The sequence below is a fragment of the Vollenhovia emeryi genome, unplaced genomic scaffold, assembly GCF_000949405.1.
Source record: "Vollenhovia emeryi isolate VEMERY1.0 unplaced genomic scaffold, V.emery_V1.0 DF939172.1, whole genome shotgun sequence".
In the NCBI taxonomy this organism is placed as follows: Eukaryota; Metazoa; Arthropoda; class Insecta; order Hymenoptera; family Formicidae; genus Vollenhovia; species Vollenhovia emeryi.
In genome coordinates this window covers 617216-630874 of record NW_011967194.1, presented here as the reverse complement: position 1 = coordinate 630874, position 13659 = coordinate 617216, and the positions used below count along the sequence as shown (strand labels likewise).

The 13659-nt window shown below is 37.7% G+C and overlaps 1 protein-coding gene across 3 annotated transcripts; it reads left to right on the top strand.

The window, feature by feature from the left end:
* Nucleotides 1-321: 321 nt before the first annotated feature.
* Nucleotides 322-13610, top strand: LOC105563713 (myelin regulatory factor-like protein). 3 transcript variants are annotated; one of them, XM_012015563.1, is made up of 18 exons: nucleotides 322-706; nucleotides 3929-4022; nucleotides 6897-7127; nucleotides 7426-7517; nucleotides 7597-7901; nucleotides 7983-8246; nucleotides 8379-8557; nucleotides 8640-8844; nucleotides 8906-9064; nucleotides 9168-9494; nucleotides 9577-9836; nucleotides 9931-10278; nucleotides 10382-10556; nucleotides 10668-10743; nucleotides 10850-10962; nucleotides 11050-11303; nucleotides 11382-11595; nucleotides 11698-13610. In XM_012015563.1, the coding sequence occupies exons 1-18, from the start codon at nucleotides 580-582 to the stop codon at nucleotides 11773-11775; spliced, it is 3501 nt and encodes a 1166-aa protein (XP_011870953.1). In that variant the 5' UTR covers nucleotides 322-579; the 3' UTR covers nucleotides 11776-13610. The 3 variants fall into 3 exon arrangements, with proteins under 3 accessions (XP_011870953.1, XP_011870952.1, XP_011870954.1); XM_012015562.1 differs by having other exon boundaries at nucleotides 323-706; nucleotides 10847-10962; XM_012015564.1 differs by lacking the exon at nucleotides 322-706 and adding an exon at nucleotides 3789-3851 and having other exon boundaries at nucleotides 10847-10962.
* Nucleotides 13611-13659: the final 49 nt, after the last annotated feature.

Sequence of the window (13659 nt, the reverse complement as noted above, 5' to 3'; positions counted from 1 at the left end):
TACATATCGAAGAAAGGGGCTGCATGTAACCACCCCTTTCAGTCCGAAATAAGCACCGCCCTCCGATCAAAGAGGAAATCCCCTCTATACTTGGAATATGGTGGAGGTATTGGAGCCCTCCGATGGAGGAGACTTGTGATTAAGTCGTGAACTACCGTGGACTGTTGTGTTTCGTTGCCCAACTAGAAAACCAGGACTACGAGCGACCTAGGTCCTCATTTTCGCGACAGACGCAAAGAGATAAAGAGGCACAACATTCGCTTCATTTCAATTGCATCTAAAAAGTATCGTCAATATTCTGTAATCGTCATACCTTGTCGCGGATTTGTGTCGAACGAATAGTCTATCGTATAATTTTTTCGCGGGAGAAAAATGAAGTGCTACGTAAAATGTAAAGATTCACGCGGCACCTGAACGAATTATATGCAGGCGAGATGATATTTATTTTATAAATTAAATGTCATAAGTTTATTTAACTTTTCGCGGCGTTAATTACGTAGCGATGAAGTGTCGTTCTAGTCTGAAGTACCAGACAAGTTTTCGAGAGTGATCCAGGTTTGTTAAAACATTTTCGTCGCTATGGAATTTTCGTGGGCACTTCAGCATCAATCTAATGATCAAGATGGACGAAATCATCCGACTGATCATCATGAAGACGCTAATATTATCAATCAAGTTAGCGCCCGTCGATTGCTTAGCGTGGCAGGTAATCGAACATTGATGCATAATCTGTGTAAGCGAGGTCTTTTCTATTTTTCCATTTTAGGAGATCACAGAATGCAAAGTAACAGCCGAAAAGTTATAATCCGAAAATTTAAGATTGTACATAACTGGCAACATTTTTGTGAAAGAACGAAAGCGCACAGATTTCTCTTCAATAAGAGAGAAAATAGTTTGTGTGTTTATTTTCATAAACGTGTGTGTTTCAAAGGTATAGAGTAAATATGTCGATGCTATTTTGTCCTATGTCTCGGAAATTGATTTCTTTGATTGTCTTCGAAATTGATTTGTTGAAAATAAACGTGTCGTAGAATATCGGATAAATAACTTCCACGAAAAGGAAATATTCCTTTGAAAGTAAAATTAAACAAATTATAATGTTATCGTCACCAAGCTTAATATCTTGAAACCAAATTGAAGATATTCTACCGCCAGCAAACATTAAAATAAAAAGGTGGATAATTCGACACCACCGAATAAGGGATTAGGCGCACTATTTTAATATCTTCATTCCTTTATCTGCACTGAAAAAAATTTCTGGTTGAATATGGACGAATCAGATAATTCCTTTAGGATTTACCAGAATTCCTTTAGGATTTACCAGAATTTCTGTAGGATTACAGGAATTCTGGTAAATTCTAAAGGAATTATCTGATTCGTCCATATTCAACCAGAAATTTTTTTCAGTGTTTGAAATTGGTTTTAAAATGCTTTATTAAATATTCTGTAAAATCATTTCCTGTAATCAGTTTTAGTGGTGATTCTGGAAATTCGTATTATCGCTTCTAGTAATAACGCGTATGGCTTGAGTGATTAATTTTAATAAGAAAATCTAACTTTCCTTTTAAGTAGATTTTCTAAGTGGAAAGAGAAGGATCTGATGCAATCGTGACTCGATCAATTGTATGTTTGTTTGTTCGTGCCATCCCTGTTTAATAGAGCGTTATTATTTTTATGTAATGAGCCCTATTATATTGTCAAAGTTGCATGACCAATATCGATATGTTCACAAACAGCAGTTTAACACCTGTCCGCAACTTGTTCGGACCCCTCTCGAAAACCTCTTAATGGCCATGGAAAAGAATGCTGCACCCTGCTAATCATTTAGACCTCAGGTGGAACTCTGGATTTACCCTGTGCTGACGATACGGCAGCTGCATCAACCCTGCGATCAAACAGGGGTGAAATCGACAACTGCGTTTCGATTAACTTCCTCTGTTTAAACGTTTACGATATGATCGTGGCGATGCACGTGTCGCAAGAATAATACGATGGCGTTGCACGAGTGCGCCAGTACTCGTTTCGCCAGTACAGTTTCTATCGCCGTGTGAATTACAGCAGCCAGGGTTATAAACATTTCTATATTCATCTATATTCTGTTGCGAAGAATGAAAGCCGGCCAATTTTCATAGACGAGTCGCCGTCCACGATGCATTTCTATTTGCTTTGCTGGAGAAAGTGGTCGTCAGCCGATACAGAGAGGTCGAAAGCCTACATACATCTTTATACATAAGTCTTTTTACATCATTCGAGACTTGATTGGAACAGGCGCAATTATTACACGATTGTTTTATCCGCGATTGTAGGCTGCGCTTCAACTAATATTAACATTCCTATATATTGCGCGACGAGGAAAGACATATATAATTACGTTGAGTGAAAGTTACATTTCTTTGTGTTAATGCGATTTGCAATTAATTCGTAAAATAAGTCTTTTATTTTGGTGTATTACTGGCATATTGCTAGTGATACGCTAGTCCAAATAAAAGCAACATATTTTATTATAGTATAAATATTTTATATTATATTTAAAAAAAAACTTGAATTCACATTTCACACAATATTATTCTAGTTTACATATATCGATGGTTTTCAATAATTTATAACTACGCGCATAGCGCATATCTGGCGTAATGATATTCAGATTTAAACAGCCAACCATGCTCACGGGGGCGGTGTTTGGTCGATATCTTGATAAAGGGTTGGCTGGCAACGACTCGTCTACCCTTGTAACTCACCCCTCCAGCTCTTTCCGTAAACGCTAAGCGCCATGCACATTCTGGACTTTATTTGCCTGATTATTTAAAAATGGTACTTTTCATTGCGATCTCTGTAACGAAGAAAAGATACTTGGAAATTATTCCTTTTAGAAAAGTCACGATTTCAGTTTGAAATACTTTTTCAGACTAAATGTATTGAAAGCGGTCGACTAATCGAAAAAAATTGCCGTTACTCTGGCTATTTTTACTCAGTATGCAAATTGTTATCTTTATGCAATTTCGAATATTAGTAGTTAAAAATAAGAATAATCTTCCAACAGTTTGATGTTGACGATTAACGATTAATGAAAAACTTTGGGCGAGACGATCCAACGTCTCGTTATTCACTTGAAAAGTGTCCTTACTCTCGGCTCCCAACACTTAAACGTTTATGAATGTTTGACCGGAAGTAACGTATTACAACGCTTTGCTTGTAGTCTTAAGCGTTCAAGTATATACGAAGTACATGCCCGCGTTTCTACATTTCAAAACAGGATCACGAGTACCAATGTTGATTAGGGAGATCAGTGACTGCTTTATGATTTTTAGATACTTTGTCAAGTAAATCGGCTTGAATTTCTTCCTCGGTCTCGCGCGATTGCCGCTGCGAGAAAATGGTAAATCTGGTAAATCGTTTCCTACGACTGTTTTAAAAACGGAACATTTCGACGGTATACGCGGAATTTAGGAATTGTAGCAAGAAATTGGGCTGTTTCGCGCGACTCTTTTCCCTCGCGCGTTGACGCTTTGTTCATTCAACTGCGTCTTCGTCTTCGAGTCGCAATCATCCGTGAAATTTGTTCGTGTCCATTCAATAAATCAACTTTCTCCCTCTCTAAAAACTATCAGGGACGGTAAATTACAATGTGCCTCACTTGAAATCTCTTTCCCACGTAGATGCATTTCTCACACGAGCTCTTGCAGCCTGTGATGCAACGAATGACGATGACAGACGTTTGCGCGTGTATGTTCGCGAAATAAGTGCATAGCAACAATTTTGTGATATTTGTATAATTACATCCTCTGTTATACGGTATTGCAGCATGAATATACATATATTGTCGAAACGGATGGACTATCGCATCGGCTACGGTTAGACAATGTTACGTGTACTCGTAACGAAAACAATTTATTGTTATCTTAATGCGAAATTCTTTCTTCTTTTTCAGGTCGTGGCGATTTCGTCGGGGGGATAGACAACGAAGCCTTGGATTTTTCGCAATTGGAAGACTTTATCAACAGTGACAGTGAACAACCTGCAACGTAAGTTCGTCTATACAGTCGTTGTTTCCATTTCGTTTATTCGTTTATTTTGGTTTTATCGCGCATCTTGAGCTGGCATTAAAAAAAAAAGGGAATACTTTCCGATTAGACGGGAAATTTGATCTCGGACGTCGAAGCGTTCAGTCTGGTGTGACGAACTTAACCACATTTGTTGGAAGCCATGGTTAACGCCTACAACGCGCGTGTTCGTCACACGCGCGTAATGCGTGTGCCAGCGCAATAATCGCAAAACTCGAATTGTTGTTTCTCGGAATGTCGAATGGCAATTTACCAATTTACATTGATACATTTGTTCGTTAAAGTTGCATTAATGAATCTTCCCCAATCAGGCATAACGATCCACCTCCGTGCTCCTCGTACGTGAGGATCGCACGCATGAATCACGCATCGAGATCTGAGAGCGCTTCTTTTCCGAAATTTTTATTCATCGATATACTTGAAGATAATTGGGCATGTCGAAATTTTAATATTAAATATTCGAGGAGCACAGGCAAAGTGTAAAATTCTGCGAGCATGTTGCTTTCGACGCTGTTGTAGGCGCCTCCTCAAATTATGATAATTAACGAATTCAGATAATACGCTTCTGTCGTCCAGCAGCACGAGCACGCGTTTCCTGCGAACGACACAATGTATCAGGCTAAATTTCTAAATTGCTCCATCTTGACACTACGTATTCAGGCTACTCAGTCACCACAGCGCAGCGATTATCCTAGGAATGGCTACTGTTGACAATATTTACATTTTATTCATTCAAATCACTTTCCACGACACGTTTTTCTTCGTACTTTCAAAGCGAACGATACGAATATATGCGAAACTGCTTGTATAAATGGTAAAAGTCTCATAATTCAAAAACGGTGATATACAAATTAAAATAAATAAATGTGTTAAGCTATACGCATACATTACCGCGTGCGGTTAATCAGTGAATGTCGATGCAATATGCTGACCTTGATAGCTGTCGCATAGACACATCGACGCATACGAATTTACACTTTCTTATAATTGCCTCAATGATTGGTTCATGGGTCAGTACGTTTTGACATATCTATTAATAACATTTCAATATCATAGCGCTACGATTTTAGTACTTTACCGATGATGTTGACAGCTATTTTGTCTGCAATTATGTTTCGGAGCAGACAAGGTTCGCGCTTATTTGAACTGCTATAACCAGCCGTGCTGGATCGCATCGATTATTAATTACAACATGATCGTATGCGATTATTATACGTTTATGATCGTAATAATACACTCGTGTTAGTGCCGCTTAATAAAATGCCGTTTCCCTTCGTGCCGTTGCGACTGTTCGAGCGAAGATTAAGAAGCTTAAATCTCGGTGCTCCAAATAAATGGCAATAATGCGCGAATTCCAGAAAGACGTCAAGCCTTTTATATAGGCTTCGGGCACGAAAATATCTTATTCCAGACCTGACTGCCGCGTATTGACGTAATCGCGTACACCAGGAAACGCATCCAGCCATTCTTTATACGCACACAGTCGTACGTACGCGTACGTATAGACTCGGCCCGCAGACAGATATTCACGCAGATAACAACCGCAGAGGTGTAATGATATAATGACAGAGGCAGACGGAACGGAATTGATGGAATCACAGCGTGCACACTGCGTTAACCCTGCTAATTCGACTTCCAGCACTCGTCTTCCATTAAAAGGCTCCCGGTGCTCGTCGCACGACGACTCGGGTCAACCGAGGAAAAAAAAAATTCAAGTTCTCTCATCCGAACGACGTGCGTTTAGGCGCGACGTTTGTCCAACGATTAAATTAAATCCTAATTTATCCGTTTCGTGTCTGAAAATTTTTAACGCTTCTTTTTCATATTTATGCATTTTTCTGACTCGTCTCATCCTGTAGAAACGGATTCGCATTATCCTAGACGTTTCTTTGTTACTTCGCTGCCAACTTGTACGTCTCCCTTTCCCTCTTTGTTATTTATTATTCTCGTGATTTTCTAGTACGCATTTCGATGTGCGTGTACACGTGCGTGCATCGTGATGAATATGCAATAGATATGTTATTTAAAAAAGTGCATTAGTTAGACAGATAAGCGGGGAAAATTTATAGCGGCGACGCAAACGCAAAGTGATTTTATACGGAATCGACGTTTAGAGAGAAAGGAGATCCGCTATGTGGAAACACTCATTTATTTTTCGATCCTAGTTGCATTAATTACGAAACAATATGAAATAACTCGCGGCACGTGATGATAAAAACCATACGCAACGAGAGATAATAAAGAGATAGTCGTCAATGATAGTCATAATTTATATTTAAAGAATCAGAAATTTCCACTCGATTGACAATATAATTACGGCAGCTTATGCAATGCGGAGGAACAGGTATTGTTATCGATTGTTATCGAAGGAACGTTCCTGACGTTGGCTTTTCATCGAGAATTCGTGGAAAATTCATAGACGCGCGGATCGTCGTGGTCGCGAATCCTCCTTACCCGCTTGGAAACTGCATAATAGCACCGTGCAGTTAAAACTCTTGCAAATTTTCTGCGAGTTGAGAAAACTGAACGCGAGACGCTGCGCGAAGCATCATTTACCGCCGCACGCCGAACTGCGATTCAGACGATAACGATATCTCATGTTTTGCAAATTCAACGTGCAGTCGCGGTCTTGGCATGCACAGCTCTCGTAAGATCAATAAAAGGAAAAAGTGCTGACGCGTACCGATTTCTAGCAAACTGTCCTCACGCATCCTCACACCAGGTATCTCTAAATATAGCAAAATGCCGCACTAAGGATATCGCACGGACGAAGCGTAAGACGCAGGAGAAGAAGAAACGAAAACGGAGACTTGGACGAGAGCGTTTTGTGTTTAGATATTTCGCGGACACCCTTGCCCACAACGAAAATGGAGGTGGAACGGTGTCCCACGGTGGCCGGATCGAGGCACCCACGTCGCAACCGGTTGCCCAACAGCAGCCACCACCGCGACTACCTTCGCCGCAGATGACGCAGGCTCATCCAGTTTCGATAGCGTGCGCTTCCGGTACCACGACGGTGGTGCCCAACAACGCCGGCTACAAAGATCCGCAGGCGTATGTTCACCCGTAAGTCGAGCTCTAAAAAATGACAGCAGGTAAAAGCTTTTCACCAGGAAATGCTTATGGAAGAAGCAAGAGTAATTTCTACGTTTGTTTACGAATCGGCGTGAGCTCTAGCTTCCGGTATCTCAGGTACGAATTGAGGAATTGAGTTCCTTATGAAATCACACCGGTTCTTAAGTGACAAAGATTTCAGATTATACTGGAGTAAACGCGACAGCCTAGTAAAAAAAAAAAAAAGAGCGACAGGTCTCTTGTAGCGATTTAATGACTCGGTGAAAATCTAGAACATTGCGTTTTCCAGACACGCGCTACCGGAAAGCCCACCCGATAGCGGAAGTGAGCCACCGTATTCACCGCCGGGACATAATGACACTCAACACGTACATTCGCCACGTGAGTCTAAATACACTTGCGTAAGAACATTTTACAAGGGGAAAAGAAAATTATTACGTACAATTGCGTGTGATTGTAGATCAAAAGGCAGCTCTGCAAGAAATACTTCTGCATCATCAGAACAATCAGTACCCTTCTAATTTGCTACCACCTTCCCCGAGAACGTTGCCTGCGACAACGGATCCTCTATTGTTAACGCCGGTCCTGACATCTCATCTTACGTCAGGAACGTCGAATCTTCCAACGCAGCCTCAGATAGGACCGCCTTTGGTGCCGTTATCGCACGAACACAGCCCAGCTGGTATTAACACGTTATACTCCTCCCTGCAATCGGCCCCGAAAAAGAGGAAGCTCAGCCAAGATGGTCTTATTCATGTCAAACAGGTACTTTTACATTTGATTCGTAGTTTTCTCTCTCTCTCTCTTTTTATTTTTTCACTCTGATCACTCGCAATTATTTTTTAGGAACCCGAACTGGGTACCGTGGAGCACAGTTGCAGCAGCAGTAGTGGGGTGTTGGATAACGACGAAGTCACTGACAGTAATTACATCGACGCTAGTTATCAGTGTATTCGATTTCATCCTTTTCAGCAAACGTCTTGGCACGTTCTCTGCGATCATAATCTCAAAGAGTTACCGATACCACACTATAGAGTCGACGCCGATAAAGGATTTAATTTTAGCAATTCGGACGATGCGTTTGTTTGTCAGAAGAAGAATCATTTTCAGGTGAAAGAGCGACGTTTGATAATTGTAAAGATAAAACAAAGCTATATTACGAACTTAAAAACTATGAGTATAACAATATTTGTTGTCTAAATTATATCAATTTTTACTAAATAACAATCTTCACATCTTTAGATAACATGTCACGCGCAGCTTCAAGGGGAGGCCGTATTTGTTAGGACTGGCGAAGGCCTAAAGAAGATAAGTGGTTTTCAATTACATTTCTACGGAGTTAAGGTGGAATCTCCGTCGCAAACGATCAGAGTCGAACAAAGTCAAAGTGATAGGAGCAAGAAACCATTCCATCCTGTAATGTAAGTTTGTACATCGATGCAATATATATAGCCACAAGATAATTAGATACAGTTGGATTATGCTGTAGATGTCATGTTACAGAGTCGAATTAGGCGGCGAACGTGTGACAAAAGTGACGGTCGGCCGCTTGCACTTTAGCGAAACTACGAGCAATAATATGCGTAAGAAGGGAAAACCAAATCCGGACCAGAGGTATTTTCATTTGGTTGTCGGGCTGCACGCTCATACCGCAGACCAATCCAGTTATCAAGTAGTGGCTCACGCATCGGAACGTATAATTGTCAGAGTATGTAAAATCAATAGAATTGTTCTGGAAGCGGAATTGATTCTCACACATTGAATTATAGGCGAGTAATCCAGGGCAGTTTGAATCAGAAGGTACTGGTGTGGGTGCTGAGGGTGGATGGCAGAGAGGAGCAGCTCCAGATAGCGTATACCATGCCGGCAGGGTTGGAATTAATACGGATAGACCAGACGAAGCTCTTGTTGTGCATGGCAATATGAAGGTACGCGAATTTCCTATTTAATTACGTATTTATATTATTGAATTGGATATAACGTTGGGTAACATTGTAATGTGTATCGATATGTCGTTAATTTGTCACACAGGTAACCGGTCACATCGTTCAACCCAGCGACGTAAGAGCGAAGCAGAGCGTTCAAGAAGTTGATACGCGCGAACAACTACGGAACGTACAACAACTGCGCGTTGTTCGTTATCGATACGCTCCCGAATTCGCGCAACATTCGGGTCTAGATATCAAACAGGAGGATACTGGCGTTATAGCGCAAGAGGTTCAGCAAATTTTACCGGAAGCGGTTCTACCGGCAGGTGATATAGTTCTACCAAATGGTCAAAGAATTGAAAATTTCTTGGTGGTAAATAAGGAGAGGATATTTATGGAAAACGTTGGTGCGGTCAAGGAATTATGCAAAGTACGAATTTTATATCAATCCTTATACAGTGTTTTCTATAGAGAATTTGATCGTTTACTTAATTATAATTGATTTATTACAGGTGACGGACAGTCTAGAAACGAGAATAGATCAATTAGAGAGAATAAATAAACGACTGGCAAAATTGAAAAGAGGTGATAGTCTAAAGAGTTCTATCAGCACAGTATCTAGTATATCGGGCAATAAATATTCATCGTCGATCAATAATAAGTCGTCTTTGCACGGAAAGACAAAAAGGTTCGAAAGGGAGGAAGAACTTCTCTGCAGTAATAAATTTATTCAAATTATTATTGTCATACTTATTCTCATCATGGCATTTTGGTAATTACTTATTATTAGCTTTATTGCCCACCTTAATCCGATTTCGTTTCTCTCTCGAACATCTAATTATGCTTTAATATTATATCATTTCCAGTCTAGTTGCAATGGCAACATTATATTTCTTAGAATATCAAAAACGCAGTAGCGTTGAATGGTCTGCCATGGCAAGCAATGGAATGTTGGCTATTGGTCCGGCACATCCTCCGACAATGTCTACCACTTCTAATTACGAGCATCGATATAATTCCTTGTTACATAGCACATTATCCCCTTTCTATACTAAGCAAGGATCTTACACGAGAGAATTAGACGGAGGATTATCTGTCAAAAGTAATTCTCTCACCACATCGCCTCCACACACGAAACAACAATTGTACTCTCAGGAAATAACGTGGTATCCGATGAGCCATCCGGGTCCCCAGCCTAAACATGAAAAAAATAAGTCAGTGAAATTGAAATCAACTTTTTCAACAATATTATCACGAAATGAAACATTTTTTTGTACACAGGTTCAATAAAACTGTTATGTTAATAATATATTTCAGCGAATTCCCGGGAAATTGGCTTAGTAGAAGTGGTGCAGGCGCTGTTCCTAGCAATGTGGATGAGAATGATCAAGGCTCGGATATAGATTCTTCATCTATTAATAAAGGTCCAGTTCCTTTAGGAAGACCTGAAGAATGTCCCGCACACTTTACTGAGCTCGAAAGTCCATGCCAGGTAAACTTAAAAATTTATTGACATTATTTTAAATATTATTGATATACGTGTGCAGACATTTTAATGTACAACAGATTTATAACTAAATGAAATATAAACGCAATGTTTCAGATATATTGTTGCACAACTGAGATTCATCAATTAGAGGATCCTCAGCCTGATCATCCACCAGAGAAAAAGTCCATTTGTAAGTTTCATATGTTTTTCCGAGTTTTTTTTAAGTATGCACACGAATCATTTGTAATAATGTAAAATATATTACTATACAAGTTTATTTTATTATTTTTCAGCAGATCACTTGGAACAGCCACTAAGTATGCCACACGAAGAGAAACGAAAATTAAGTAAGGGTTTCCAAAATGGTATTAGTCCATCCGATCCTAGCACTCAAACTCTTGTGAAAGAGGTATAGATTCTCTCTCTTAATTTGTCATATCAGACAGTTGATAACAAAGAAGACAAATATGTAATTAACTGTATGCGCATCTTACAGACCAATTACAAGTATTTGCATAAACGTGCAAGACGAGAAACCGGTGGTGGAGATTGGGGAGAAGTCGCTAGTAACGCTGCGGGATCATTGCCGCCAGAGCCTAGACCACAATTATTCGTAGTAGCAAAAAATTTCAACACGTCTTTGGATCAAAGATATTGCTCCCCGTCGTTACCGGATACACCCAATAACATTAGTTGCATTGTACCTTTATCAAAACATATGCCAGATACGCTTTTAACATTACATTTTGTGTAAGTTTAGAATACATATATACTTTATATGAATATGTGTCTTCAATTTCTGACAGTAATCACGACTTTTTTGTACAGCGGTATACCATGGTATTGGCAAATTGTGCAGCAGTGTCCTTTATCACCGAATTCTGGTACGGACGAAACAATGTGTTGGAGCCATTCTGTGCCGCAACAACCTCAGTATATTGAAAGTAATAATCAACCAAATGATCAGTCTTTTCCCCTTGATGTCGCTCATTACATTAGGAAAACTTTAAAGTTTCGCATACCTATGATGCAACCTCAAGAGGTAATGTAACAAGTGAAATATTCTTCACAAAATATTTATTATACGTTAGAGATTTTTTATGTATTCAACATTGAGTAGTCTAATTATCATATTATATTACAGAATATTTGCAAAAGTAAGCATGATGTTGACTATTTGGAATTTACGTTGCACTTTTATCGAGACTGCGAAGAACAATGAATTTTAACTTTTTGTACAGCACATTTTATAAGAAACTTGATAAGTTTCTAATTATCTAACAAACGTTAGATTTCTCCACTCTATATAAAGCCTCTGTGCCTTCGTAACCTGTCCTCTGCTTTCATAGTACTCTTGTATTTTATATATCATCGTATTCTATATAGTATATTATTTACTACTATAAACATAAAGTATACATAATTTACAATTATAGTTGATGCAACACGTATCATTAATGCGCAGGAAATTTCTTTAGGTAGTGAAGGCGCACAGATTAATTAATTAATATATACATATATATATATGTATATATACACACAATTATCTTATTCACTTACAGAACTGGTAGCAGTAATGACAAACGAACAATTAAGTAGTGGTTGATGGATGTATTTCTCACTTCTCATTAGAAATTTGTATTGTCACAACATATCTTACAACATCTCTTTATGATTTTACACTTTTGAATCTAATCAATAATACTTACTAATATTCGAATAATATTACGAATCAGGCGCAAAATATTAAATAAATAATATTTATAATATTATGAGATGAGGAAATATTTGCTATACTCTACTATAGAATGTATGTGTGTGTGTGTTTACACACACAAACACACATATACGTATACTAGTGTAAATTAGTTTTACATCCATCAACGTATACTATATTTTCTAATTTATTAATAGTTTCCTATGAAACTTATACTCAAGATCTAATTGTGAGCGTATATTTCTACACTTAACATATATCTGTTACGTAGTTTATTTTAATTTTTGATACTGATTTATAGATAATTCATTGTATAAAAGGTAATGTATGAAACTACTAATTCCTAGCGACATTTAGACACTTGTGAAGTTGAATAAGCTTATTATCAAAATATTGTGTCACATGAAAAGCATCATAGTGTTAAAATTGTAAATAGTCATTTATCTACTATGTGATTAATTTCATTTCATGATTATGTACAAACACCATTAAATATTTAATGTTATAATGTTATATAATATTGTTATTAAGGAGAGACAATTTATCGTTGATTTTTAATAAGTTATTTTTAATTTGAGTATCTCTTTTTCACAGAAGATTTTCACAGAATAATGGAAATCATTGAGGCAATTAAATAAAAGGAGTTTTAATATTTTTATTTGCTACACTATTTGTTTATATTAAATGATACTATAGAATTGTACGAGTTCCTAAAAATATTGTACAGTAAATGTTTAATGATAGAGTCATTTAAATGCACATATTTTGCCACAGTTGTGCTAAAAATGATAGGTATACACGTATAAATAGCCTAGTAAAAGACAAATTATTAGAAAACATTTTTTCCTGATTATGTACGCGTGCTAATTTTAATTTTATATAATAGAATAAAGAGCATCCAGTTTTCAATTAAAAAATGTTGAATTTGCCTAATAGCAATATAAAAGCGTACTTTCATTATTAAAATGTAACTCGTACAATATTGTTAAAAGCATGACGAGCAATCTTGAAGCAGTTTTAATTATATATACATATCCTTGCCGTCCACGTGTATACTGTATAACGAAAAGCAATGTAGAGAAATTTGATAATTTATCCATTGATTATCTGTACTATATACTCAAAGCTCAGTGCACAAACTTGCAACGTATTGTAGAGAAACTGGAATTTGGATAATTATTAGTATATATCATTATCCATATTTATATATAAATTGTATAAATTACACTTTATTGTACAGTAATATACATTTAACTGATATAACAGAGTGTAGTATAGTATTGCTACGATATGCTAAATAATATTTGCACTTTATTTATTGATTCAAATGTTACAATACGTAAAAAAAATTTTTTTAAAATTTATTCTTTTAGATAATTATCTTACAGG

Bases quoted from the DNA above. Each gene is read 5' to 3' on its own strand.
- LOC105563713 (XM_012015562.1), top strand. From the start codon at position 580: ATGGAATTTTCGTGGGCACTTCAGCATCAATCTAATGATCAAGATGGA. The intron at 9,065-9,167 runs GTACGCGAATTT...TTTGTCACACAG, and splicing joins TTGTGCATGGCAATATGAAG to GTAACCGGTCACATCGTTCA. The intron at 9,495-9,576 runs GTACGAATTTTA...GATTTATTACAG, and splicing joins CGGTCAAGGAATTATGCAAA to GTGACGGACAGTCTAGAAAC.